The 23,512-nt window shown below is 36.5% G+C and overlaps 3 protein-coding genes across 4 annotated transcripts; 1 reads left to right on the top strand and 2 right to left on the bottom strand.

Moving 5' to 3' along the window:
• Positions 1-63: 63 nt before the first annotated feature.
• Positions 64-4,267, top strand: slc7a6os (solute carrier family 7 member 6 opposite strand). The gene is made up of 5 exons (XM_082161373.1): positions 64-404; positions 1,216-1,530; positions 2,333-2,539; positions 2,764-2,896; positions 3,076-4,267. Exons 1-5 carry the CDS (start codon positions 210-212, stop codon positions 3,207-3,209), a joined length of 984 nt encoding a protein of 327 aa, XP_082017499.1. The 5' UTR covers positions 64-209; the 3' UTR covers positions 3,210-4,267.
• slc7a6 (solute carrier family 7 member 6) lies at positions 3,583-14,477 on the bottom strand. Its single transcript, XM_082161372.1, has 10 exons — positions 14,347-14,477; positions 10,902-11,448; positions 10,278-10,403; positions 9,254-9,398; positions 9,016-9,139; positions 8,840-8,943; positions 6,446-6,542; positions 6,023-6,172; positions 5,035-5,218; positions 3,583-4,704 (listed from the first exon to the last, which is right to left on the bottom strand). The coding sequence occupies exons 2-10, from the start codon at positions 11,386-11,388 to the stop codon at positions 4,637-4,639; spliced, it is 1,485 nt and encodes a 494-aa protein (XP_082017498.1). The 5' UTR covers positions 11,389-11,448; positions 14,347-14,477; the 3' UTR covers positions 3,583-4,636.
• Positions 14,478-15,693: 1,216 nt separating this feature from the next.
• LOC309493183 (receptor-interacting serine/threonine-protein kinase 2) lies at positions 15,694-23,074 on the bottom strand. Of its 2 annotated transcripts, none has more exons than XM_082162300.1 (11): positions 22,792-23,074; positions 22,267-22,426; positions 21,730-21,879; positions 21,489-21,625; positions 21,347-21,396; positions 21,104-21,244; positions 20,939-21,024; positions 19,538-19,606; positions 18,757-18,904; positions 18,484-18,657; positions 15,694-16,830 (listed from the first exon to the last, which is right to left on the bottom strand). In XM_082162300.1, the coding sequence occupies exons 1-11, from the start codon at positions 22,932-22,934 to the stop codon at positions 16,526-16,528; spliced, it is 1,563 nt and encodes a 520-aa protein (XP_082018426.1). In that variant the 5' UTR covers positions 22,935-23,074; the 3' UTR covers positions 15,694-16,525. The 2 variants fall into 2 exon arrangements, with proteins under 2 accessions (XP_082018426.1, XP_082018427.1); XM_082162301.1 differs by lacking the exon at positions 15,694-16,830 and adding an exon at positions 16,929-17,305.
• Between the last annotated feature and the right edge of the window lie 438 nt (positions 23,075-23,512).

The raw sequence follows: 23,512 nt of genomic DNA, 5'->3' as shown, positions 1-23,512 counted from the left end.
TACATTTAAGAAACTCCACGCCGCAGCGTGGCGCTACTGTTCCTCAATATGATGGTCAATAAAACCGCCAAACGAGAAAAAACGAGTGAAAAGGAAGAAAGGCAGGCTACAGCGCAGGTTGTTGTTGTCGTCGCTGGCTGGCTCGTGTATTTGTTTGTCTGCCATCTGAAATCTCCCCGTGGTGACATAACAGACGTGTCTTTACCGAAATGGACCCGAGCACGACCATTCTGCGGGTGAAGAGGAAGAGAGGTACTGATCCAGCGGACGCGCTGCTGCTGGCCTGTAAGCGGATCCGTCCGGAGGCCACGGCGGCTCAACCCAGCGATGAGAGTGAACCAGAACCTCAGGAGCCTAAGATAGAGAACTCTGTGTTCAAACTAGTAGCCACCGTGGTGTCACAGGTAATGACTGTACGGCAGCTGCTTTGCCGTCAGCAGAAACAGTGCTCTCTGTGAGATTGTATTGTTTTTGGTGGTCATTGATGACGTAAAGACGTCATGACTTGCCAGCGCACAAGTCAATGCGCTTGTCAAAAATCTTTGATTTTACCTTGTTTGTTACATTTGAGATGTTATTTAACCGTCTCCTTGGACAGTATAATTCCTTAACAAAATGAAAAATGTGCTTGTAAAAATTAGGCAACAGTGTATGAAATAGTGAAATTACACGTGTTTATGTTTAATGTTAACCATTGTCGACCATGGATGGCTTGATTGATAGATCAATTGATGGATTGATATATAAGTATGAAATTAAAGGGATAGTTCACTCAAAAAGGAAAATTGTGTCATACTTACTCAACCTCGTGTTGTTCTAAACCTGTATGGGTTTCTCTGTTCTGTTGAACACAAAAGAAGATATTTTGAAGAATGTCGGTAACCAAACAGTTGATGGACCCCATTGACTTCCATGGTATTTTTTTTCCCACTATGGAAGTCAATGGGGTCCATCAACTGTTTGGTTACCGACATTCTTCAAAATATCTTCTTTTGTGTTCAACAGAACAGAGAAACCCATACAGGTTTAGAACAACACGAGGTTGAGTAAGTGATGACACAATTTTCATTTTTGAGTGAACTATCCCTTTAAGTCTAGACCGTTCAGAATAATTGTCAAATGGAAATGATTGCTGTGGTTAAATCTATATAGTCACAATTCTTGTCTGTTTCAATATTTTTGCCTATTGTTAAAATATATCAATTATTTTAATAGGATGCTCCGGTACAGCCACATGTCCGTGAAGCTCTGGCACGTCCACGTCTGGCCCATCATGCCTTGCGGCCGTCACAAGGAAGCTCTCAGAGGATCATTGGTGATCTGCGCAGTGTCAAATGGAGCACCAGGCGAGAGGAACGGTACCGGATCCTGTCCAGCCACAGGGCCGGACTGCCAACAGAGCCTGCACCTGCAAGAGGAGCAGAGGAGAACGATGACAGCAAAACAGAGAACTGTGACAACCTGGCTTTGGGAGAAGTGCAAGTGTTTGATATTGTGCATGAGGATGGTGATGTCAAGGTGCCTGGCAAGGTAAAGCCAGAAGATTTTATTAATCAGTTTCTGTCAATAGAAAAAATTTACAAAATCACAAACAAATGTAGTTTAAGAACCCCCTCATTCTTATTAATATTTTATTTTTATTTGAAGTTTGAACACACCTACTTGTTTATGATATTGCTATTTTCAACATTTACTTATCTTATAATAATAATAATAATAACAACAACCTTATAACTAGTATCCACCCTTAGTCTTTGCATTTTCTCAGCCAACCTCATGCAAAATCCACTTTAAAGGGTTAGTTCACCCAAAAAAGAAAATTCTGTATTTTTTTTTTATTTACTCGCCCTCGTGTCATTCCGAACCCGTAAGACTTTTGTTTATCTTCAGAACACAAATTGAGAAATTTTTAATCAAAGATATGAATTTCTCTAACTTTTTGAAGCATCAAAGTGTCAGTTGCGTAGCTGTCTATGGAGAGACAGAAATCGCTCAGATTTTATTAAAAAAGATCTTAATTTGTGTTGAACGAAAGTTTTACGGATTTGGAACAACATGAGGGTGAATGTTGACAGAATTTTCATTTTTGGCTGAACTAATCCTTTAAATACTTTTTAAACCTCATTGAATATAAGTTTTGGCTACATTTTCTTTTACCATCCATTTCTTTCAACTCGTTAATTTAAAAAAACTCTGACGTTTTAACAATTTAGTTTGTGGAGAAATATGCATTCACAATTTACACTGGTCTACAAAAGTAATTAACCAGAAGCTAATGACTTTTTATCCGCTTATTAAAATGACTAATAGTTGAAGTTTTCTTTTTCCTCAGAATGTTGTGTCTGACCCAGAGACAATCCTTTGTAACTCTGTGAAGATGATTCGTGAGAAGCTGAGTGTGTCAGGAGATGGACTCGGTATTGAACATCGAGAGAAAGAGGATGATTACGTGTATGACTTGTACTACCAAGAGACGGCCACACCAGGCTGGATCCAAGACATTCTGTCTGTCAGACCTTACGCACAAGAGGGAGAGCTGGTTCGTTGCAGTTACTTTAGTATTAACTATTTACTATTGGAGTTTTAATTCATATTTTGGATTAACTTTTATTTTTATATCCATTCTTGATTTAAATTTTTTTTATATATATATTACTATTCAGCTTTAATTTATTAAGTTATATTTCAAACTAAGCCTGGTTAGTTGAAGATCTATTTTATCTTTGCACAAACTCATTTGTCTTTTTCTCTTTGAATACACAGGTCCCTGATGTAGTGGCCTGGGAGGAAGAGGTGTATGAAGATGAAGATGATGAGAACGCTGAAACCAACTGGAGAAATGACTACCCAGATGAGAGCAGTGAGGGTGACAGTGATGCAGAGGAGCGATATGGAGGTCATACACCCAAGCTATTATATTGCTTCATTTCTGAATCTTTTTAAAAGCTCCTCTATCCCTTGATATTATGACATTAAAAAGAGCATAAACTAAAGTTTAAACAAACAAAAAAAATGAGCCTCCACTGCTTTATCAAATGGCATATCATAATATATTGAATGTATTTTTGGGTCCAGGTTTCTGGAGTGAAGAGCACTCGTATAGCAGGAGGAGCTGGGAATGCTACCGGCAGGACGTGATCCAGGAGTTGGAGAATGACAAAGATAAGGATGTTGATGAGGAGGAACGAGAGTATAACGATTCTGACTGAGAGCCTCCGTGTGTTGTAACAAGCATGAGAGGCCATTTTTACTGACGTGTGTTGAGTGAAGCTGTATGTTCTTTTGTCAAAAGTGAATGTATGTGGTAGCCCATGTGCGTGTACTTGTGTGGGTTGCTTTGACTTGCGCGTTAGTGAGATGAGTGATTTACTATTTGCAATATTTGGCGATTGTTTGATGTGAAGATAGTATGGGGAGAAAATGGTGATTATTTGAGTTTGTGTAAGTGTGGGGTGCTTTGTGTTGTCAGTTATGTGTGTAGTGTTTGTAAGTTCCCCATATCCAAAGGGGTGAAAAACAACATACCTGTAAATATGTAGATGTGTATAAAAAAAAATAAAGACTTCAGAATTAAACTGAAAATCTCTTGAATTATTTAATTTATTCAAACAGTTGTCTGGTAGAAAAAAAGTTGATACTCTTTTGAAATAAATTAATAGAAACACTTGTACATTTAAGGCAAATAAAAAACAGTTTGAAAGTGTGGTTTCGGTGTGCATCACGCTACAAGGCAAACCTTATCAGAATAACCTGTTTAAATTACTTCTGGAATTGCATCCTGAGTTAACTGGGATTTTCACTAGTAAAAAAAGTATTGCTTGTTTGGCTGATGGACATTTCAGGCTGATTTGACAAACCCATGACACTTAGTATTGCAAATGGAAAAAATGAATTCAATGAAACAATCGTTTAGTTTAAATCTGGAATACAATTTGAAGTTAACAGAATTTGAAAACTAGATATCCAAATTTGGAACAGATGTACTTAAAAAACATTCCTAGATTGAGTCGACAAATGTTTCCAGCACATCTGATGTACTCTTCATCTTTATTCCTCTTCTACAAGTGAATGTGATGCTTCATTACATGTACAGCAACATAGCAGCAGATTTGAACGTTCAACTGTGTACAATCACCTTCCCCCTAAAAACCAGTTAAGGCATGTGGGCAATTATACAGGTCTGGCCAACTCCAAAAACACACAAAAAATTATATATAAAAGAACTGACACATTTGTGCGAAAGTAAATCACGAAGAGGAAGATAAAATATCTTGCTTAAAAAATGTGTATAAATTAATTGAAAAATTGTAAAGACTAGATTCTAAAATAAAAGCATGTTAGAAAAACAGGGTGGAAAATGTTACATAAACGTATAAATAATCGAATTCAAGAATACAGATAGTGTTTGCATCATGCCTGGTACCATTATGAACCTTTAAAATGGCCTTAATTTTCATACCATATGGTTCATAAGGTCGTATTCCCAATACTTGCAGTGCACCGTGACCTTAACCGACACCTTAAAATAGGAGTGCATCTGTGTCTTAAAGTGTGGAAGATCTTTTTCCCTTATCTCCAGATATTGGTTTCCTCCTCCTGAACCAGTGGGTTTGTGGGTCAGAGGAGTGCAAGTGTTCTAATCAACGGTGTCCATCTCGGTGAGCACACAAAAGCACGTGAACTGGGTGAAACGTGTGATGGCATCTGTGTAAGGGAGACACATGTTAAAGTTCCCATTAAATCAAAATTAACAAATCAATAATATTTGTATATTTATTATAAATTATTTATTTGTGCACATCATTATTTCATTTTGTATGTGCCCATGTATTATATCGGGACAACCTGTCACTCGCATGAGATCACAGAAATATCACAGAAGCCGTTTCACTCGAATATACGTCACAATAGGGAAAGAAAGACTATTACAACTTCCGTTTCATGCCAACTTTATATCCAATCACTGCCACTGTCATTTTGGCTCTGAATTTGTAAACAAATGAAAGTTTTAGTGCTAAAGTCTGTGGTACTTACTTAGTAATTTAGTGATGATGGGTGGGCGCTTAGACTCAGGAAGATAGATACCCAAGAAGTAAACAGGAACTCCGGAGAGGGCAATAGCAATTCCAATGAGTGAGTTGAGTGTGTCAGAATAAAGTGGCACAGCCACTAGGAACACAACACACATGCAGAAGATGATGGGATACACCAGACTCAACTGATCACACACAAACATGGAAGAGAGGAGAGGAAAACAACATTTTATTTCACATTCAATGTCCCATTTCAAATTGCACCTGATTTCTATGTTCCCCTTTTTTAACAACAGTTATTCCATTTAAGTTTCGACCAGTCCTAACTAACCGTTTTTTTACACTTACATTGACAAGTTTGGGGTCATTTTAAGTTTTTAAATTGTTAAGATTTACAAATATTTTTGAAAGAAGTCTCTTATTGCTCACCAAGGCTGCATTTATTTTAATTTTTTTAAGTAGAAACAGAAATATAATTTAAAATCGCCATTTTCTATTTGAATACATTTTAAAATGTAATTTATTTCTGTGATGGCAAAGCTGAAATTTCAGCATCATTACTCCAGTCTTCAGTCACATGATCCTTCAGAAATCATTATAATATGCTGATTTGTTTCTGCAGTAACATTTGTTATTATCAATGTTGAAAACAGATGTGCTGCTTAGTATATTTTTGTGGAAGCCATGATGTATTTTGGGGATTCTTTGATTCTAAAGTTAGTTCAAAAGAACCGCATTTATTTGTAACATTACACTATCTTTACTGTCACTTTTGATCAATTTAATGTGCCCTTGCTGATTTAAAGTATTAATGCTAAATAAAAGTATTTAAAATAAATCTTCCTAACCCCAAGCTTTTGAATACAGTGCATAGTAGGCTATAGTTGTTTGTAACAGGTTTATGTGTCACACACTTCTTCATGTTATTGTTAAGTTATGAAGGTGGTAAAAAAAAAAAATTCCCATCTGTACAGTGTCTACTGCCTCACCTTCAGTGGTCGGGGCCTGTCTGGCTCCTTCCAGCGAAGGTAGATCTGCCCGGCGATAGACAGGCCAACGAAAAACCAGTAACTGAAGCTGTAATAGTTAATCAGCTGGAAAACATCTTCCACTGTAAGGTAGATCAGAGCCATGGCACACTGCAGACAGAAAGCACAACCTTAGTTACTTGATCCACTAGATGGAGACAGAAAACCTCAAACATCCCAGACTATGAGACACCACAATAACACTTATATTTGAACTAAATGTTGGTAATAGAAAGTTTAAAAACGTATTTATAAAATATATACATTTTAAATATTTAAAAATAGAAAAAAGAAAAGAAAAAAGAGTCACAGAAAAAGTCTCTCTGATAAAGAGAGAATGTTAAGAAGCATTAGGCGTTAAAAGTGTAACTGAAATGTACTTGCGTTAAATAGCAGTGCAGGAACTGGTGTGAATCTCTGCATATGAATCATGGACAAAGCATCTGGAAGATGACCTTCTCGAGCTCCCACGAAGAACAACCTGCAGCAGCAAGAGACTTGCTTTATTCAAATGTATCTCAAATGCACCCAGGAAGGGTTATTAAGTTAACTTAAAATAAACGTGAACTTAAATAAAATAAAATATAAAACACTAAACATTTTTTTTATATCAGCTAGTTGCCACAGGCAACATTTCTCATTTTAAGTTGTCTAAAATAGCTAAAACTGAAATAAAAAAACTATATGCATTTTTTATTTAAATCCTAAAAATGACAAAAACACCACAAAAGCACTAAAGTTAAAATGAAAACAGAAAAATATAAAACCTATAATGCCATCTTATAGTGATAGTGAAATAGCACTGCACCTATTTAACGTGCTGAGAAAGCAAACCAATTACGCAAACTAAATGCATAATTGCAAAAAAAACTAAAACAAACATTGTTTGCATTTTGCATGAAAATTATCTTCATACTAATATGCTCGCACATTAATGACCTAAAAGCAAAATCTATTTTATTTGAAGATTTCATGCTAATATATCATACATGAAACTGGGTTCCCAAAGCATCTGAATTCCCATCAGCACTGCATATATTTTCTTAACACGCCCAAAATTTCTCAACACTCCTCAGATCTCATTATCTTACACATGGAATAGTGTCAGGCCCCCCACACAGTCATTACCAGAAAGCTGCTCCAGATGGTCTGAGCAATTGAGTAGCTTCCTATAAAAACCACAGGATCTGAACTAAGCTCTGTTCCTCCTCCTGGAGGTTAACAGCAGTCATTAAGAATAAACTTGAAGAACAAAACGGAGGTTCAAGTGGAATAATAAAACTATAAAGCCACTGCAATTGTACAGGAGCATTTTCAAAACATATAATACAAAATCAGTCTCTTTAGACTATGAAAATAGAATGGACTTAAAGGGCTAGTTCACCCAAAAATGAAAATTCTGTCATAATTTACTCACCCTCAAGTTTCTTTCTTCTGTTGAACACAAAATAAGATATTTTGAAGAATGTGGGTAACCAAAAAGTTGATGGAACCCATTAACTTCCATAGAATGGAAAAATACAACAAATGATGACAGAATTTTCATTTTTGGGTGAACTAGCCCTTTAAGTTAAATTCTTCATGATGGTGTGTAGAGATCAACAAAACCACTTGAAGGCAAGCCTGCAACCTTAGCTGAAAAAAGCATAACACCTGCAAACGCTGTGGTACACAGAGAGGGAGACAAAAGGCAGTTTTTTTTTAATGGATGTCAATGGAGATGTTTCACTACGCTGAATAGACTGCTTTTGTGAGGAAATAAATTATTTAATGAATCGACAGCCCATGGGCTAATCCTCAACATGTTTGCTCTTAAACATTATTTTAAGATACACCAGAAAAAAAATGCTGTTTTATAAGAGAAGTCACAGACAATTGGGCGATGGGTATGATTCATTTGACTGCATTTCTCATTCATTTCTATGGTCTCCGGAAACATTGATTGACTGTCGCACAACTCTGAACTAAATTCAATGTCAAGGCTGTAATGTGATTGGTTACCAAGGTACACGTAATTCAAATTAGCCGTTAAAGGGGATGTATAATGCTATTTCATGCATTCTGACTAATTTACACTGTTAAAGAGTTGGATTCTCATGCTAAACATGGACAAAGTTTCAAAAAATGAGTTGGACGTATGACAGAGTATTTCTGTGCCAAATACACTTCAGTGGTTGTGGGGAAAAGATAACCTTGTTCAGCTTCCCAAAGAACCCAGTGTTATAGGAACAGTAGATGCAGTTAGTTTATCCGGGGTGTGTTTGTTTGTTTGCATTTCGGTGACAAATGTTTTTTAAACCAGGCCCAGTTTGAAACTGGGATCGTTTGAAACTGAAAGATGAAGCGGTTCCAGCGCTAAAATATCCAGGTCATGAGTAGGATTTTCAGCCGGTAGAAAACATAAAATGTCTGTTTTGTTGGCAATTGGTGCGTAACTGCATATAATGTTAACAACACGAACGTTTAGTGAATCAAAAGTTATCCAGGGGTAATGCGATGTGCTTGACTCTTTAGCTCCGCCCACGGCACGCCCCCAGGACCTCGGCTGTTTTCGGAAAGAATCGGTACAGCGTATCTGTCTTTTATAAATCTGATAAAACTAAAGACTCTTCGGAGATATGAAGGATGCAATACTACTCTATAGGTACTCAAGATTAACATGAGATTGGCAGAAACTGTGTGTGTTATGTCCCCTTTAAGCTTTTTCCAATGGTTGAGCCATGGACCCTTGTATCTCCCAATTATAAGACCATCTCTGAAATCAAGCTTTAGACTGACCTAGATGCAGCAATGATGGAAGCATTAAGACCTCCGTAACAGGATAAAGCAACCGCAATGGGGATGGTCCAACTCATCACTCCCAGGGTGCGGTCTGCAAACGTCTGTGGGAAATATTAGCTGTTAGATTACAGACACAACAAACATTATGACAACACAGAGGTCTATGAACTCACCACAGCAACAGCATCACTGGCAAGGATGGCACTCATGTCGAGCACAGCGTAGTAGGCCACGTTTGTGAGGATGTAGATGATCGTAACGATCGGCATGGAGATTGCAATGGAGAGGGGAAGGTTCCTGAGACACGCATGAATAGAAGTATTAGCTATCTTTATCAATACCTATTTTTTTCATGCTGTATGTTCACAACAGGAACAGGAACTAAGGGTCAAGTCTGTCTCAAAGAAGTACCTTTCAGGGTTCTTAATCTCTTCTGTGACAAAGTTAAGAGTGTCCCAGCCTGAGTACGAGAAAAGAGCCGAGTACAATGCCAGAGCGATATCTCCTGGGTCACGAGACGAGCCTTGAAAAGAATCCTCAAAGTTCATTGTGAAACCTGTGTGGGAAACATTACGAAAAGTACTGAAAAGTTTAGCGGATCTTCAAGATTAACATTTCTTAGAACACTTTGCATTGCGGTTTTGCTCTTATAGTGTTATTTGGATTTATATATCAAATATACAGTACTATGCATTCTGTATGCTTTTGCATGTTTATAACATGATTTAATTTTTTTATTTTTTTTTGACTTCACATTTTGTTTTTGTTTTTAGGTTGACTTCAACATTCTGTCCAGGGACTACAGATGAAAATCCAAACTCAGTCCTGGAGTCCTGTCCTGCAGAGTTGAGCTCCAACTTTCCTCAACACACCTGCCTGGAAGTTTCTAGTATGCCTAGTAAGACCTTAATTAGCTGGTTCAGGTGTGTTTAATTAGGGTTGGAGTTAAACTTTGCAGGACAGTGGCCCTCCAGGAGCAGGATTGGACACCCCTGCTTTAGACTTACTCCGCCGCATTTACAGTAATGCTTATTTGTGTGCACTGTCTCTGTTAAATAAACTAAAAGAAATAAATTATGTCATCATTTACTCACTCTACTGTTCAGGCCCGTGTGCCTTTCTTTCTTCTACAGAAAACCAAATACGGTATTTTGAAGAATGCTGGTAACCAAACAGTTTTGATTACCACTGATTTCCATTGTATGAATAAAATAAATAAAAATAAAAGATACTGAAAATGTCTCTTTCTTTTTATGTTCTGCAGAAGAAATAAAGTCATACAGGTCTGGACATGAGGGTACTATCCCTTTTGCTGAACTATCCCTTTAAGCTGATTCAAATCTCACAAGAGAGCAACATCTGTAGTAAACTGTAGTAAAACATTTACAAAAACATCTTTATAAGATTGCTGATTGTGTAGAGTAAATTTTTTTACCTTGGCACATTTTCACTATCCCAGTGATAATAATGACAATGAGGGCCAGCACTTTGGCGTAAGTGAAGACATCCTGCACCCTGGTACCCCACTTGACATAAGCAGAATTAATAAAGGTCAGCAGGCCTGAAACATCATGAATAGTAAGCATGTTAGCATAAGAATAAATATATGTTGACATAATTACTCTGAAAATCAAATTGAATGCGCAATGAATGACAACAATGGTTACTCCCTAAAGCCAAATGATAGGACCAGCAATTAAACTATTATTACAACTTGAATGGATTAGTAGGAAGTAAAACGAGTTTGGTGGTATTCATGGCAACAGTAATGTTTATTTCATTTAGAAAGGCATGTCTAATGAGGCTGCTGAAGGTATCCAAGTGAAACGGGTATAAGAGGAGAGGCACCACAGAACCAGAAGAATGGGCTCCATGAACTCAAAAACAAGTTATTCATTAACTGCCCCATGACATTTTTAAAGTTAGACCTTAATGGGACTCAGCAGCTTATCAGATCTCAGGGTGAGAAAACAGAGAGAGGAAGAGAGAACACTAGTGTGAGAAAGACATTAAGAATGTGGAAAAACAAGGGTGCAAAGCAACAGTACGGTATACTCACAGATACAGGCTGCAGCAATAAGTCGAGAAGCAGAATACGGCGGCTCGCAGGTGGGGAAGAGCGGCTGAACCAAGTAGTTGGCAAAGGTGATGGCGATAACAGCCTGACTCGTGGGTTCGATGATGAGCAGCGATGTCCACAGACGTATGAACGCTATGAAGCCTCCAAAAGCCTCCAGGATATAGGCGTAGCTGGCACCAGATTTGGTGATTGTTGTGCCCAACTCGGCATAACAGAGAGCACCTACCACTGAAAAGATGCCACCGATGGCCCAGATAACTAGAGACAGTCCGTAGGAGGAGCTGTAGATGAGGACACCCTTTGGCGACACAAATATGCCTGAGCCAATCATGTTCCCCACGATGAGGCTGATGCCGTTCAAGAGCGAGATTTCCTTTTTGAGCTGCATGCACTCTTTGGGTTTTGAAAGGGTTGCAGGACCCTCAGACTGGCCGTTCAGTTTTCTAGATTCAGTGTCGTTCTCCATCCTGTTCCACAGACGTACGTGTTGGTGCGCGGAGATAGAAGCGGCCCTCGTCGGCCTTATCTAATTTGACAGAGAAGAAAAACCAGAAAAAAAGTTATATAAGGAACATTCTGTCATCATTTGCTTACCCAAATGTCATTCCAAACCTGCATGACTTTCTTCTATGGAACACAAAAGAAGATATTTTGAGAAACAATAATAAAGATAATAATAATAATGTCTCAGTGGGTTTTCTGTCCATACAATGAAAGTCAATGGGGAAGTGTAGCTATTGTTAACTTAAAAGTTAAAACTATTCAAAATACATTTTCTGAAATTGAAATAAAGGTGAAATAACTTAAAATATAAATATGAATGACTTAAAATTGGAAATGTTGCCTGACAATTAACTGAAACAAGTTTAAGTAAATACAAAAAACTAAATAAAGCTAAATAATATTAAAATACTATGACACAATATTAAATATTAAACTAATAAAAATGACAAAAGCACATGACAAAAATCACTAAAACTTCAACTAAAATTAAACTGAAAATATACAAATAAAGGCCTTTTTTAATATAAATACTATAAATAAATAGCCTGTAGACAATAAATAAAATAATTGCAATGGGCTTCGTGTTGTTTTGGACCCCACTAACTCTCAATGTATGGAAAAAACAGTTCTCCAAAGAAACATTCTTCAAAATATATTATTTTGTGTTCCACTGAAGAAAGACAGTCATACAAGTTTGACAAGATATGGTGGAGGTAAAAAAATAAATAAAATAAAAAAAGACATTGGGTATCAAAGCAATAACCCACACATAATTAAAAAGTCACATCTGGTCTCTAATGTCTAGTGATGGTGTGAAGTCAGTATAGGTCATTGTGAGGAGTATATTGCATACGTGCTAAATGTACTGTAGCTAATTGACGAAAAACTAGTGTGAAGAGTGCATCACTGATATTATGTAAACAAGACCGTTTTTCTTCCTTCAAACATTTCACAACCCATCTCCCAATCAGAAGGTGAAAAATTTGCATCATATGTACACGATATGTTAACGTGCAAGTTTAATCAGGGTCTATGGGTTTCTAAATCACATTTAGTCCTGACTGTTTGTTGACCCTCTATAAATGATTAAGCACAAGATGTCCGCTGCTGTCACCTCTCCTACTGTGGAGAGCTGATAGCACATTCCTCGGATTATTTGGCTTGAACCACGTACATCAACATTTATCCTTGTAAAGCGGTCATTACACTAAGTGTGTTCGAAAACCAACAGTCCAACCTAGCTTGTCTTTCAAACTGAGGAAAAATAAATTTTTAATTATTATGTAATGGTAGCAAGCAATTGATAAACAAGCACTGATTCAATTTTTCCCAAACTCTCCCCAGAGAGTTTTCCTTCCCTGAGGCAATTGTTTCCCATCCTAGAAGAGGTTTCTCAGAACTGGAAAATTCACAAAAACATCTGCACTGGACACATCAGTTTACAGTGGTAAAGGCAGTCCCCTGTCGTTGTCTTGGAAACTCAATGACATAATTTTAGATTTGACTATGAATGAGCCAATTGCGGCCTTGTTGTGGAAACCTGTCTTGCTTTTGATTGATGCTTTTGATGTTTTCTTCTTATTGTGAGCTTATCTGTTTGATACAGACTGATAAGCACAAGATAATATGTTTAAACCTCACAGGTAAATATTTAAATGGAAGTATTACTGTAAGTGTGTGTTTGAATGTGTTGTAGATCTCTCTTTAGGAAAATGTTTTGGAAAGACGCATTTTCCATGTTGCATCAGCTAAATGTTTAACGCTCAGAAAACTTACTGTACTGTATGTCTATCCCTCAAAGTCTCATTGTCATTCATGTCTAATTAAATATGGCAAATAAGGTCCACGTTGTTTGTTATTCATTTTAAGCATTTTTTTAAGTAGTAACCTGCTGAAAAAAACAGCTAACTAGCTTAACGTTAGACTGGTTTTGGACACTTTTATTTCAACTGACCAGGCTGGTCTTAGATGGTCAAGATGGGAGACCAGCTGAACACCAGCTGGAAGTCCAGCTTAAACCAGCGAAGACCAGACAACCAGCCTAGGCTGGTTTTAGCGTTATTTCAGCCGTTTTTTTGTTTTTGTTTGTTTTCAGAAACCAGTAATTGTCATAACTTTTCATTAACACACTATTCTCAAGAAACTGCTAAATTTTGCAGCACATAAACAAAAGATGGTTTTAAAAATCACTTAAAAACAACAACAACTTGGCACCCCGCGATCAAAACAAGTTAGTATTTGGCAACCCTCTTTGTTACTAGACGCACTTCAGTGTCGCGTTAAAGAAAAGAAAGATAGGGCTCTATACAAAATAAGATATTAGGCTACATAACATGTCATCAACTAACACACAAAATAAAAGAAATAAAGAAACAAGTTTCTGAAACTGCATTACGACGTTTACTTTTTGAGACTTTAGCGTTGAGTTCATCCGTCATTCCCCCTCCAGCAAATCAGCTGTTCAACAAAACAACTGTATCAGAGTGTTTTAAACGTAAGGCAGTCTGACTCTGTACTGTGTGTACGATTTTGGAGTGGTGGGCTAATTAATACAGCGCTTATAAATCACTTGTTCAGAAAGTAAATGTCATCATCATAGTGAATGGCTTGAATAAAGGTAAAACATTTAGTAATCGATGAGATGAGACGAGACGCTAACGTTACATCCTGTTTTTCTAACGTAGAGGGCAGCAGAATGAGCCACGACCACTGCGTCATTTGAACGCAGAAATTCCCCTCTCCGCTTTGCATTAAACATTTTGAAAATATTCAATTCGAGCGTTTAGGAGAAATAAATCAAATGGAATTAAAACGGGATTTTTTTTTTTTTTATTTTTTTTTGCCGATTTAACACAACCTGTCCAGCCCTTCTTATTCTTATTCTTTAAGCGTAAAGTTAAAAACAGATATATGTTCTTACCTTGTCGTGTCCTTTCTTTATCGTCTTTGTTTAACTGGTGACATTAGCAGCAGACACAGCAGCATCTTTAACTACAGCAGATACACCATGGGCAAGCTGCCAAAGAAAGTCACGTGATACCGGTAAAATTGATGTCACGTGGGTGGTTTGCAAATCAGACAGATCAACCCAGCGTGTCAGCAAGCCCATTCAGCCTGATCAGAGACAATTTGGCCTGATTCAGGTGCTGTCCTGCAGCCAAAAGCGAACCATTTAAAGTAATGTTTTCTTGAGTAGCCTATGTGTTTAAGTGGTTTCTGATTAACGCTGGTTCACACCCGATACATTTAATGTCCGGCGATTTGCTTTAAAGTGAGAAATAAGGTTTTGCTTTAGAGGAAAGGATATAAAAGAATAAACAAACCTAATGATTTTTTAAAAATTATTATAAGTTTTTCTAAAACGACATAGCTGAAAAAATAAAGTCCATAAACCTTTTTGTTGGCTATTCAACATCAAGAAATCATTCTAATATGCTGAATTCAATTTCTAAATAATATACTGATTTGGTGCTGCAGTAACATTTATTATTATAATCGATGTTGAAAACAGTTTGCATAAACATTTTTCTGGAAACGGAGATTTTTTTTCAGGATTCTTTGATAAATAAAATGGGACATTATTTATTTGAAATAGATTTATTTGAACATTATAAATGCCTTTACGGTCACTTTTGATCAATTTAATGCATACTTTCTTAATAAAAGTATTCATTTCTTGAAAAAAAAAAAAAAAAAAAAAAAAAAAATCAGCCCACCCCAAACTTTTGAATAGTAGCCTAGTGTATTTATAAGTTATATAGTATATAAGCATATTTGTATAAGGGAATGAGTATTTTAGGTCCTGTGTATGGTTACCATTACTTTTAATCTCATTTTACCTTCACTGCTTCATTTTAAATTGCCCTGTGGTGTGAAAAAAATATGTTGTACTTAGCAATACAAAAGCTCCATGTAGTTTATTTTATGAGCATGTAGCATTCATTGTTCATAATAATTCTAATAATTAAAAACAGAAAAAAGTAGTACGTCGCATCTGTTGAAGCAGCTTGAAATTTCATGTCAAAGACATTTCACATCTCATATTGCAATGTTTGTAAAGGCCCCTATAGCAAGGTCCATTCATGCCCTTCAGCGTAAAGACCATCCATGCAATTAGATAGTCTGTGAGGAGGTATGTGGCATGGTATTGACATGACAGTAATACCAAGTAATAACTGTTCTCCAAGAAGTGGCTCTAACATAAGAGTTCATGTGAAATGCTGAAGGGACACATACTGTTAAACTGTGTTATTAAAGACACAACAGATAACAAAACAGTGTGAACATTTAATGACATTTCTTATACCATATCTGTTTTTTCATACATGAATACTTTATTCATATTCTTGCTTTATACATTCCGTGCTACATACATAGAGCACCAACCAATACTATTAAATGCTTTTAAAAATAATGTCTTGTTGCAAGATACACTACCATCAGAAACTACTGCGTCTGTTGTGCAACATGCACAAATTTAAGTCTAACATCAAAAACACCCAACCTTGGAAATGTGTGGTACACACACAAAACTCAAGATAAATATGGTTATAGAAAGAAACGTAAAATATTTGATGAGTCTATCAAAACAATATGATATATTAGGCTGAAACAACGGTTTCAATATTAACAGCAACTGAGTGTGACAGTTATAAAGCTGTTAAGAATGATTAAGAATGATTTACCTTTCACAAAAGTTCCTTTGAAAATAATCTATTTTTGCGCTGTTGACTTTTTTTTCTCTTCAAAGGAATGTAATCAAATCTGTAATTGCCCATTCATCAGAACATGATCATGTTCAAAGTCATTTGAATAATCCCTTCAGTTTGTGAACTGGGAAACAATTAGATCATCAATACCCTTTACATTGGGTGTTAATTTGATGATATTTTTTGATTAAAAATAATAAAACTGCATGGCAGCATTCCCTTCCAGAGGATCTGACCTCTCTTCATCTCTTACAGACTTGTCTAATTAAGAACACAATAACAATCTCAACATATTCATGACACATTATACTGGCATACAAATCTAATATCAATTGTTTTGTGAGCAGTTACTGCATTACAACACTAATGTAAAGGCATTTTTGATCAAATTTAACCAGACTGCCACCTCTGGGCGGTTTGAGTATTTTTAGTGGATACTAAACCTAAAGTTGTAGCCACCAAGATAGCAACATTTTCACCAAGGCAGGCACAGATATCAAGCAAACAGCGCGTGCGTGCAGTCAAGGTCAAGGCCGCAGTGATGATCTCATACGTCTCACGAGTCACAGCATGTCTAGCACGTAACACGTCAAGTAGGTGGTTGAGTCGTCCTTCAGTCATGCAGCGAACAATGGCCTCTCGTCTCTCTTGCAGAAGCCGGCAACAGCTCCTTCCCACAGACAGTTCACATTTAACTAGAGAAAGAGGAAGCATTAGTCAATAGTGTTTTCATGAATCTTTTAAATTCTGCAAGAATATTGCAAATTTATCAAGAACATACTTCGCAGACAAATGAAGTCACTTTTATTTATATAGCGCTTTATACAATACAGATTGTTTCAAAGCAGTTTTACAGTGATAAACAGGAAAATAACGATTCAGTGATGCAAACAGAGTTCAATTCTGCTGTAATCCAAATAAAAAAAGACAATAGCAAACAGTCATTATTCAGATAAAATCAGTTCATTGAATCTATAAAGCAGCTCTGGAGAAAACAATGATGTCATCATCCAGCTCAGTTCAGTTCTCATCCAATAGAGTCAGAGCAGTCAAATCAATAATATTGCTGAATATTACGTGTCCCCAACTAAGCAAAGAACCCAAATTCCATCAGGTGAGAAATGGAGAAAAAAACCTTGCCGGTTTTTCAGTTGGGGGACCAGTTCTCCTCTATCCAAATAAAAGATACAATAAATATATTAAAATTAAGCAAATTTGAAAAATCTATTGAGCAAGGATGCATTAAATTGATCAAAAAGTGACATTAAAGACATTTCTAATGTTAGAAAAATATTTTAAATTCATCAAATACACATGAAAGAAAAAAAAGTATTACAGGTTCCATAAAAAATATTAAGCAGCACAACCGTTTTCAACTGTGATAATAATAAGAAATGTTTTATCAAATCTACATATTATAATGATTTCTGAAGGATCATGTGACACTGAAGACTGGAGTAATGATGCTGAAAATTCAGCTTTACCATCACAGGAATAAATCCCATTTTTAAATATATTCACTGAAAAAAATTATTCGTTGAATTTAATAAAAAAAATGATGGTAAGTGGTTGCACACAATTAATCAATTTTAGTTCAACTTAATGCATTTGTTTAAATGTAGCTTAAATCAATTGTGTGCAACCCCTTACCATAAAAAAATTGATTAAATTCAACAAATAATTTTTTCAGTGTTGAAATAGGAAACAGTTAGTTTAAATTGTAATAATATTTCATAATATTACGGTATTTACTGCATTTTTGATTAAATAAATGCAGCCTTTGTGAAACTTCTTTCAAAAACATTTAAAAAATCTTACCAACCCCAAACTTCTGAACGGTAGTGTATTTTTTAAATTGCCTTTACTCTTAACCAGTTACTTCACTGCGACAAAACCTTCTATACTACTTACATTTAAATGAACAAAACAAGACAAAAACAAAAACCCTCTAGAGAGGAAACACACTGGACACAGATAAGGCATTAGTGGGGCGGTCATTCAGGAAGCGAGCGAGCACAGTCCCACAGAACTGCTTACTGCGCACATGTAAAAGCACAACACAAACAAGAACTGATACATTTTGCTCTGTCCAGGTAGTTATGCCAACAGTATGTACACAATATGTACACAAAGCTCCTCCAGATTTATTTAGCTAAAATACATCAGGCAATTGAGACTGACAGAGAGCAGAGCTTTTTCCAGATGGATTAAAGTATGCAACAATGGCATGTTTATGCTTGTGGTCCAAACTCATATGTTGGAAATGTGCAGGACAGGAATGGAGGGAATTAGAGAGATTCAAACAAAATGACTGTTAGGACATTTTGGAGACAGAACTAATTGCTTACCCTGGTTGCCAGCGTTGTGTTGTGGGGTGCTCTGAAACAGCGTTGAGGAGGAAACACATGGGGACCTTAAAGATGTGGGACTCTGTCTCTGGGAAATTCCACTACGCCCATTAATCTGACTGAGACCATGATTGCTGCAGGAGTTACTGGACTGGACTGAACTTTTTCCAGTATCTATGAAGACATGAGCAGAGAAAATGTAATTATAAGACATTTTACACTAATTAAGTGAGAAAATGTATCCAAAATACTATTAAAAGAGTGGTCACTAACCCCTAAAGCATCCAATCTGAGGAAAATCTCTTGTTGCCAATGGCGGAGAGGACTTTCCTTTTGCCTTCAGTGAAGATACTGGCAGAGTTTCATTCTGTGGAATCACTTTTGAGGTCCATTTTTTTGTGGGACCTCTGCAACTATTGTCCTGTTGGTGGTAAAAGACATTAAGCGGTCAAAAGCATGGCCGTACCAACCATTGAGATCCCAGCGTTTTCATAATAAAAGTCATTAAATAACTGCCGAACAATAAATGTACTTTGGTGCGGCAAAAATGTTCTATAACACAAAGATAACCAACTTTCTCATTTATGTTGATCAGCAGTATAACGGCGCAAGTCAATGTCAAAATGACAGAGATGCCCAATCAAATCAAAGATTTATCTATTCAAATTTTGTCATTTCAAACCCAAATGCTATTTTACATTAACCTTTTCATGCCATGCGTTTTCTTTTTTCACAAACACAGTAGAAAATGTAAAAGACTAACATGGTTTTAAAGCAATTGCTGTCCAATATTTGCCCTTCAGATATCTTAAAATGCACAAATGTAGATAAAGTGATTTTTTTTTCTAGGGGGCCCACGAACACCCCAAGCAAGTTTTTGGACCTCTGTTTTGCTGTAAGAAGTGTTATATTTGCACATAATTTATAATGAACACATACAATACAAAATATAGCATTGGACTGAGTACCTGCTCAACAATCCTATATTCTAATTTAAAAAAGAGAGAATAGGTCTACACCAAATCAAGTAAAACCTGCAGCAGTAATGTCTTACCTCTAGGTTATGTAGTTCAATAGGCAACTCCCAGGACGATTGCATTTTACAGCTCAGTAGCCTCCTCTCCTGGTGAAACAGACAGATACACACATAATCATTACCACCTAATAAATACACAATCCTTCACATAATTTGAAATTAAACAATATAATATTCAACACAAAGTGGGGTTCACAAATCTCAGACTACTAGTGAAAATGCTTATCATTAAATACTTCTGCATAACAATTGGGTGAAAAGTTTATTAGAAAATTTTAGAATGTTTAATGCATTTCCTGAAGCTGAAGAAGATCAGGTATACCCTTAAAGGCTCCTTGCAAACATTCAGGAAGGTTTGGAGCCCCTTCTTAGAATACTATGAGAGCTTACAAACACCCTTAAATACAGATGAATAAGAAGTTATCTTCAGAGTGAAGCGGCAACATCCCCATCTTTTTTCCACTCATTCCTTTACTGTACTGGTAAGGTTATTATGTATTGTATTTGCTCCTGCAATCCTTAGCTGGATCAGCACTTCAAAGGACAATCATTTTAGGGGAGATCTGGATTTAAAGGGACAAACTGGGATGGTTGGTTGGGGTGGTTGGGAGGGTTGGGGTGGGGGGGTATCTTCATAGGAATTAATATTTGTATAACAATTTGTATAACATTTGGTTGTATACATTTGGTCCAATATGTGTTGTAAAAAATGTTACATGGTCTAATAGAAAATCAATAAAAATTGTTAAATAGAAAATTTTAGAATGTTTTAGTATTCAGTTTGTACTCCTTGCTTTAATCACAGCAGCACTCGAGCTGTATGAACGCCAACGTTTTTGTAAAACGTGATGATCTCGAGCATAGCATTTGAGAATGAAAGAGCATCTTGTGCTTCAAATCAAGAGCATCTGACCATTTGGAAAGAGTAAATAATGTTTATACAATTTGCTTTTTGGATTAGTGACCAGGAAATCTTAATGTGTTTTCTTTGTTTTAAATATTTATTTTAAGTCAACATGGAATTAAAATGGATAATTCATATTTATTTATAGAATATTGCAGTATTTATTATAACCGATGTATCCGTGCACATCATTATTATTCTTAATTCATGTGCCTTCATATTCTTTAATCTAAAACAATAACTTCCATTCTAGTAATCCCTATTAGCAAACATCAAATCAATTCCTGATGGACAAAATCAAGTCCTGCCCTAAAAAAAAATCTTGTTTGAAAAGCTGTTTTACTTGGTTATACATCACAATAGGGAAAAAAAGCAGATCTCAGTCTCATGCCGACTTTAAACTTATTTCCAGACTACAATGAAAAAAAATCTCTGTTTGTAATGTGGACTTTTGGACCCCACTATATAAAAGAATTTAGAACTATTATTAAGCTCATTAATTCTTAAACAAGTACCTTGCATTTTTTCAGATGAAGAACATCTTCAGTCAAAGTCTGAGGATCAAATGCAGCCAAAGCTGTCCTTAGAACCACTGCACACTCTGTATGAGCAGAAAATAATAAGTGATGAGCAGATTTAAAATAACACCTCTAAGCTCCACAAAAAAAGCTGTAACTAACCCTCAGCTGATGGCCGTTTTCGAGGTTCACTCTTCAAGCATCTAACGATGAGCTGGGTAAGAGCATGGTTTCGAGGGGTCATTAGGGGCAGAAGGTCAACCCCTAAACCAAGCTCTAATTTGGTCTGAAGCTGATCAATACCTGTATGAAAACAAATTTAAAGGAAATGTTTCAGGTCAATGAATGACTGAAAAATCCTTCTCCCAGAATAAGACAAGATGCATTGAAGAGATGACAACATACCTTCACATGGACGCTTTCTGTTCAGTGTTTCCCACAGCAGAACCCCAAAACTGTAGAATCATTACAACGCTTAAATGAACACAACAATTCAACTCTAATATACAGCTGAAACACTCTAGGATTTCGAAATAATGCACCTCACCTATATATATCCGCTTCCACAGAAGGAACAGCACCTTGTAAGACTTCAGGTGACATATAGGCCAGATCTCTGACACATGGCCCAAGGCCATTAGAAGTGGTAAAGTGCATGTCTATCTCTTGACCCCAGTCACACAACTACAATGACACACATATTATAAAAGTAAGAAAAATGGTAAAGCATATGCACACAAAAAAAAAAAAATATATATATTTTAAAGAACTTTGGACTATGGCAATACTTTGGCATGGTACTGTTGGTCGAGAAGAACATTAGTAGCTTTCAGGGCTCCATGAGGCACCGGAATGGCATGGATATGAGCTAAACCTTCAGCAACATCCAACAGGATCCGAAGACAAAGAGCCATGGAAAGCTCTGGGTACAGATTTGTCTTAAGAAAGCAAAAAAAAATATCACTTGCAGTTTTATGAAATAATAATGCACAGAGAGACATTTCCTAACAATAAGAATTATATCACTGATGATGATGCAACAACTTCTAAAATGCTAATGTATTGTATTGGAATGCTACGGCTCTATAAAACTTCTGTTTGTTGGTACTATTTTTAGTAGGCTACAGTAACATTACTAGACAGTTCCCTGCCCAGGGGGTTTCCATTCTCTCACTGTCAGGAACATGAACACACCTACACAATTCAAAAACCAATTTTCAAACTTCCTGCTTTAGATAAGACTCGTCAGGTATTTTTATACACACCTGCTGTCTGTGACTAAAATTATCTTTTAAATGAAGTGCATTGTTTAAGTAAGTGCTTACATCATGCAGTGTGGACTCTAGAGATCCTTCAGCCATCCAGTCCCACACCAACCCCACTAGAGAGTGAGCTGAACTTGTGTACACACCCAACGGGACCAGTACTTGCTCAGCGCACACCTGGACCAACATTCCTACTTTCTTTAACCTGTCAATCCATTTACTGATACCACACACACACACACACACACACACACACACACACACACACACACACACACACACACACACAAAGCATTTAAGTTTTGTTTTCCATTTCTTGGAAATACCCTGTAAGCTGCTCCACAATATAGCAATATTTAATAGCATTTTGTTTTAATACGTATTCATATTAATATGAATTATTATTATTAATTCATATTAATGCTGTATTAGTAACTCTTAATTTACTACGACTTAAATAATATATTTTAATTCATTTTTTTATATAGGCTATATAGAATAGGCCTATATTTGCTATGCAAAGCACAACAAATAAACGTGCAAAAATGATCTGCCACAGGTATGATGACCGAAAATGCACTTTACCTATCCTTGATTAACTTGACAGCCACTTTGCGTCCTGTCCTTCCGAGATGGCCTCGCAAACACGCACCTACACTCGTTCTGACCAAAACTACGTCTCGCAAGTCCTTCTCATCAATCACCTGCAGATGACTGACCTGAGCCATTCCTCTGGACTCAGTCAGTTTCAACTCTGCTGGAATGCTGAGTTGACTGAGACTGCTCGACTAGATTCATTTGCTGTCATTTGCTGTCATGGATAGAAAAGATCTGTAGTCTTCAGAAAATGAAAGGAATCGAGAGCCCGGCCCCAGATCGCGTGCTCATGACGTCACTTGTTTATGTCGTGTCTTATTGGCTGAGTTCAAAGAAATCCCCTGCTATTTTTAACAAAGTCACGTAGTCGTGAAAAACAACTTCAGGACTGCATTTTTTTTTAAAAAAAATTATTTTTATTTATTTATATGTATTAGCAGTTTATACTATTTCGTAGCAGAAATAGCCTCTTCTATTTAGCCTCGCACATTCAAGTTTAAAATTGCCGCGCCCACTCTAGGCTACATTAAAAATAAGGTGGAAAGATGAATCGTGAAAATGTTTTATAATTACCAAGGGTCTTGTTGAATTAGTGTTGTAAATATCGCCAAAGTCGGGGTTAACTAAAACTGGTAATCTAAGGGTGAGAGTAATTGGTGTGGTTTATGAAGCCATTTTAATAAACTCTTAACACATCTAACAACTGCAC

The sequence above is a fragment of the Leuciscus leuciscus genome, assembly GCF_965113295.1.
Source record: "Leuciscus leuciscus genome assembly, chromosome: 2".
In the NCBI taxonomy this organism is placed as follows: Eukaryota; Metazoa; Chordata; class Actinopteri; order Cypriniformes; family Leuciscidae; genus Leuciscus; species Leuciscus leuciscus.
Note: the sequence above shows the minus strand (reverse complement) of the source record. Positions and strands in the feature narration are given on the sequence as shown.

Coding starts and splice junctions, on each gene's coding strand:
- slc7a6os (XM_082161373.1), top strand. CDS start 210: ATGGACCCGAGCACGACCATTCTGCGGGTGAAGAGGAAGAGAGGTACT. Junction 2,540..2,763: donor ACGCACAAGAGGGAGAGCTG/GTTCGTTGCAGT, acceptor TTGAATACACAG/GTCCCTGATGTAGTGGCCTG. Junction 2,897..3,075: donor TGCAGAGGAGCGATATGGAG/GTCATACACCCA, acceptor TTTTGGGTCCAG/GTTTCTGGAGTGAAGAGCAC.
- LOC309493183 (XM_082162300.1), bottom strand. CDS start 22,934: ATGGCTCAGGTCAGTCATCTGCAGGTGATTGATGAGAAGGACTTGCGA. Junction 22,427..22,791: donor GTCAAGTTAATCAAGGATAG/GTAAAGTGCATT, acceptor GTGTGGTATCAG/TAAATGGATTGACAGGTTAA. Junction 21,397..21,488: donor GTGGAAGCGGATATATATAG/GTGAGGTGCATT, acceptor ATGATTCTACAG/TTTTGGGGTTCTGCTGTGGG.
- slc7a6 (XM_082161372.1), bottom strand. CDS start 11,388: ATGGAGAACGACACTGAATCTAGAAAACTGAACGGCCAGTCTGAGGGT. Junction 9,399..10,277: donor GATAGTGAAAATGTGCCAAG/GTAAAAAAATTT, acceptor TTTCCCACACAG/GTTTCACAATGAACTTTGAG. Junction 5,219..6,022: donor ACAGGCCCCGACCACTGAAG/GTGAGGCAGTAG, acceptor GTGTGTGATCAG/TTGAGTCTGGTGTATCCCAT.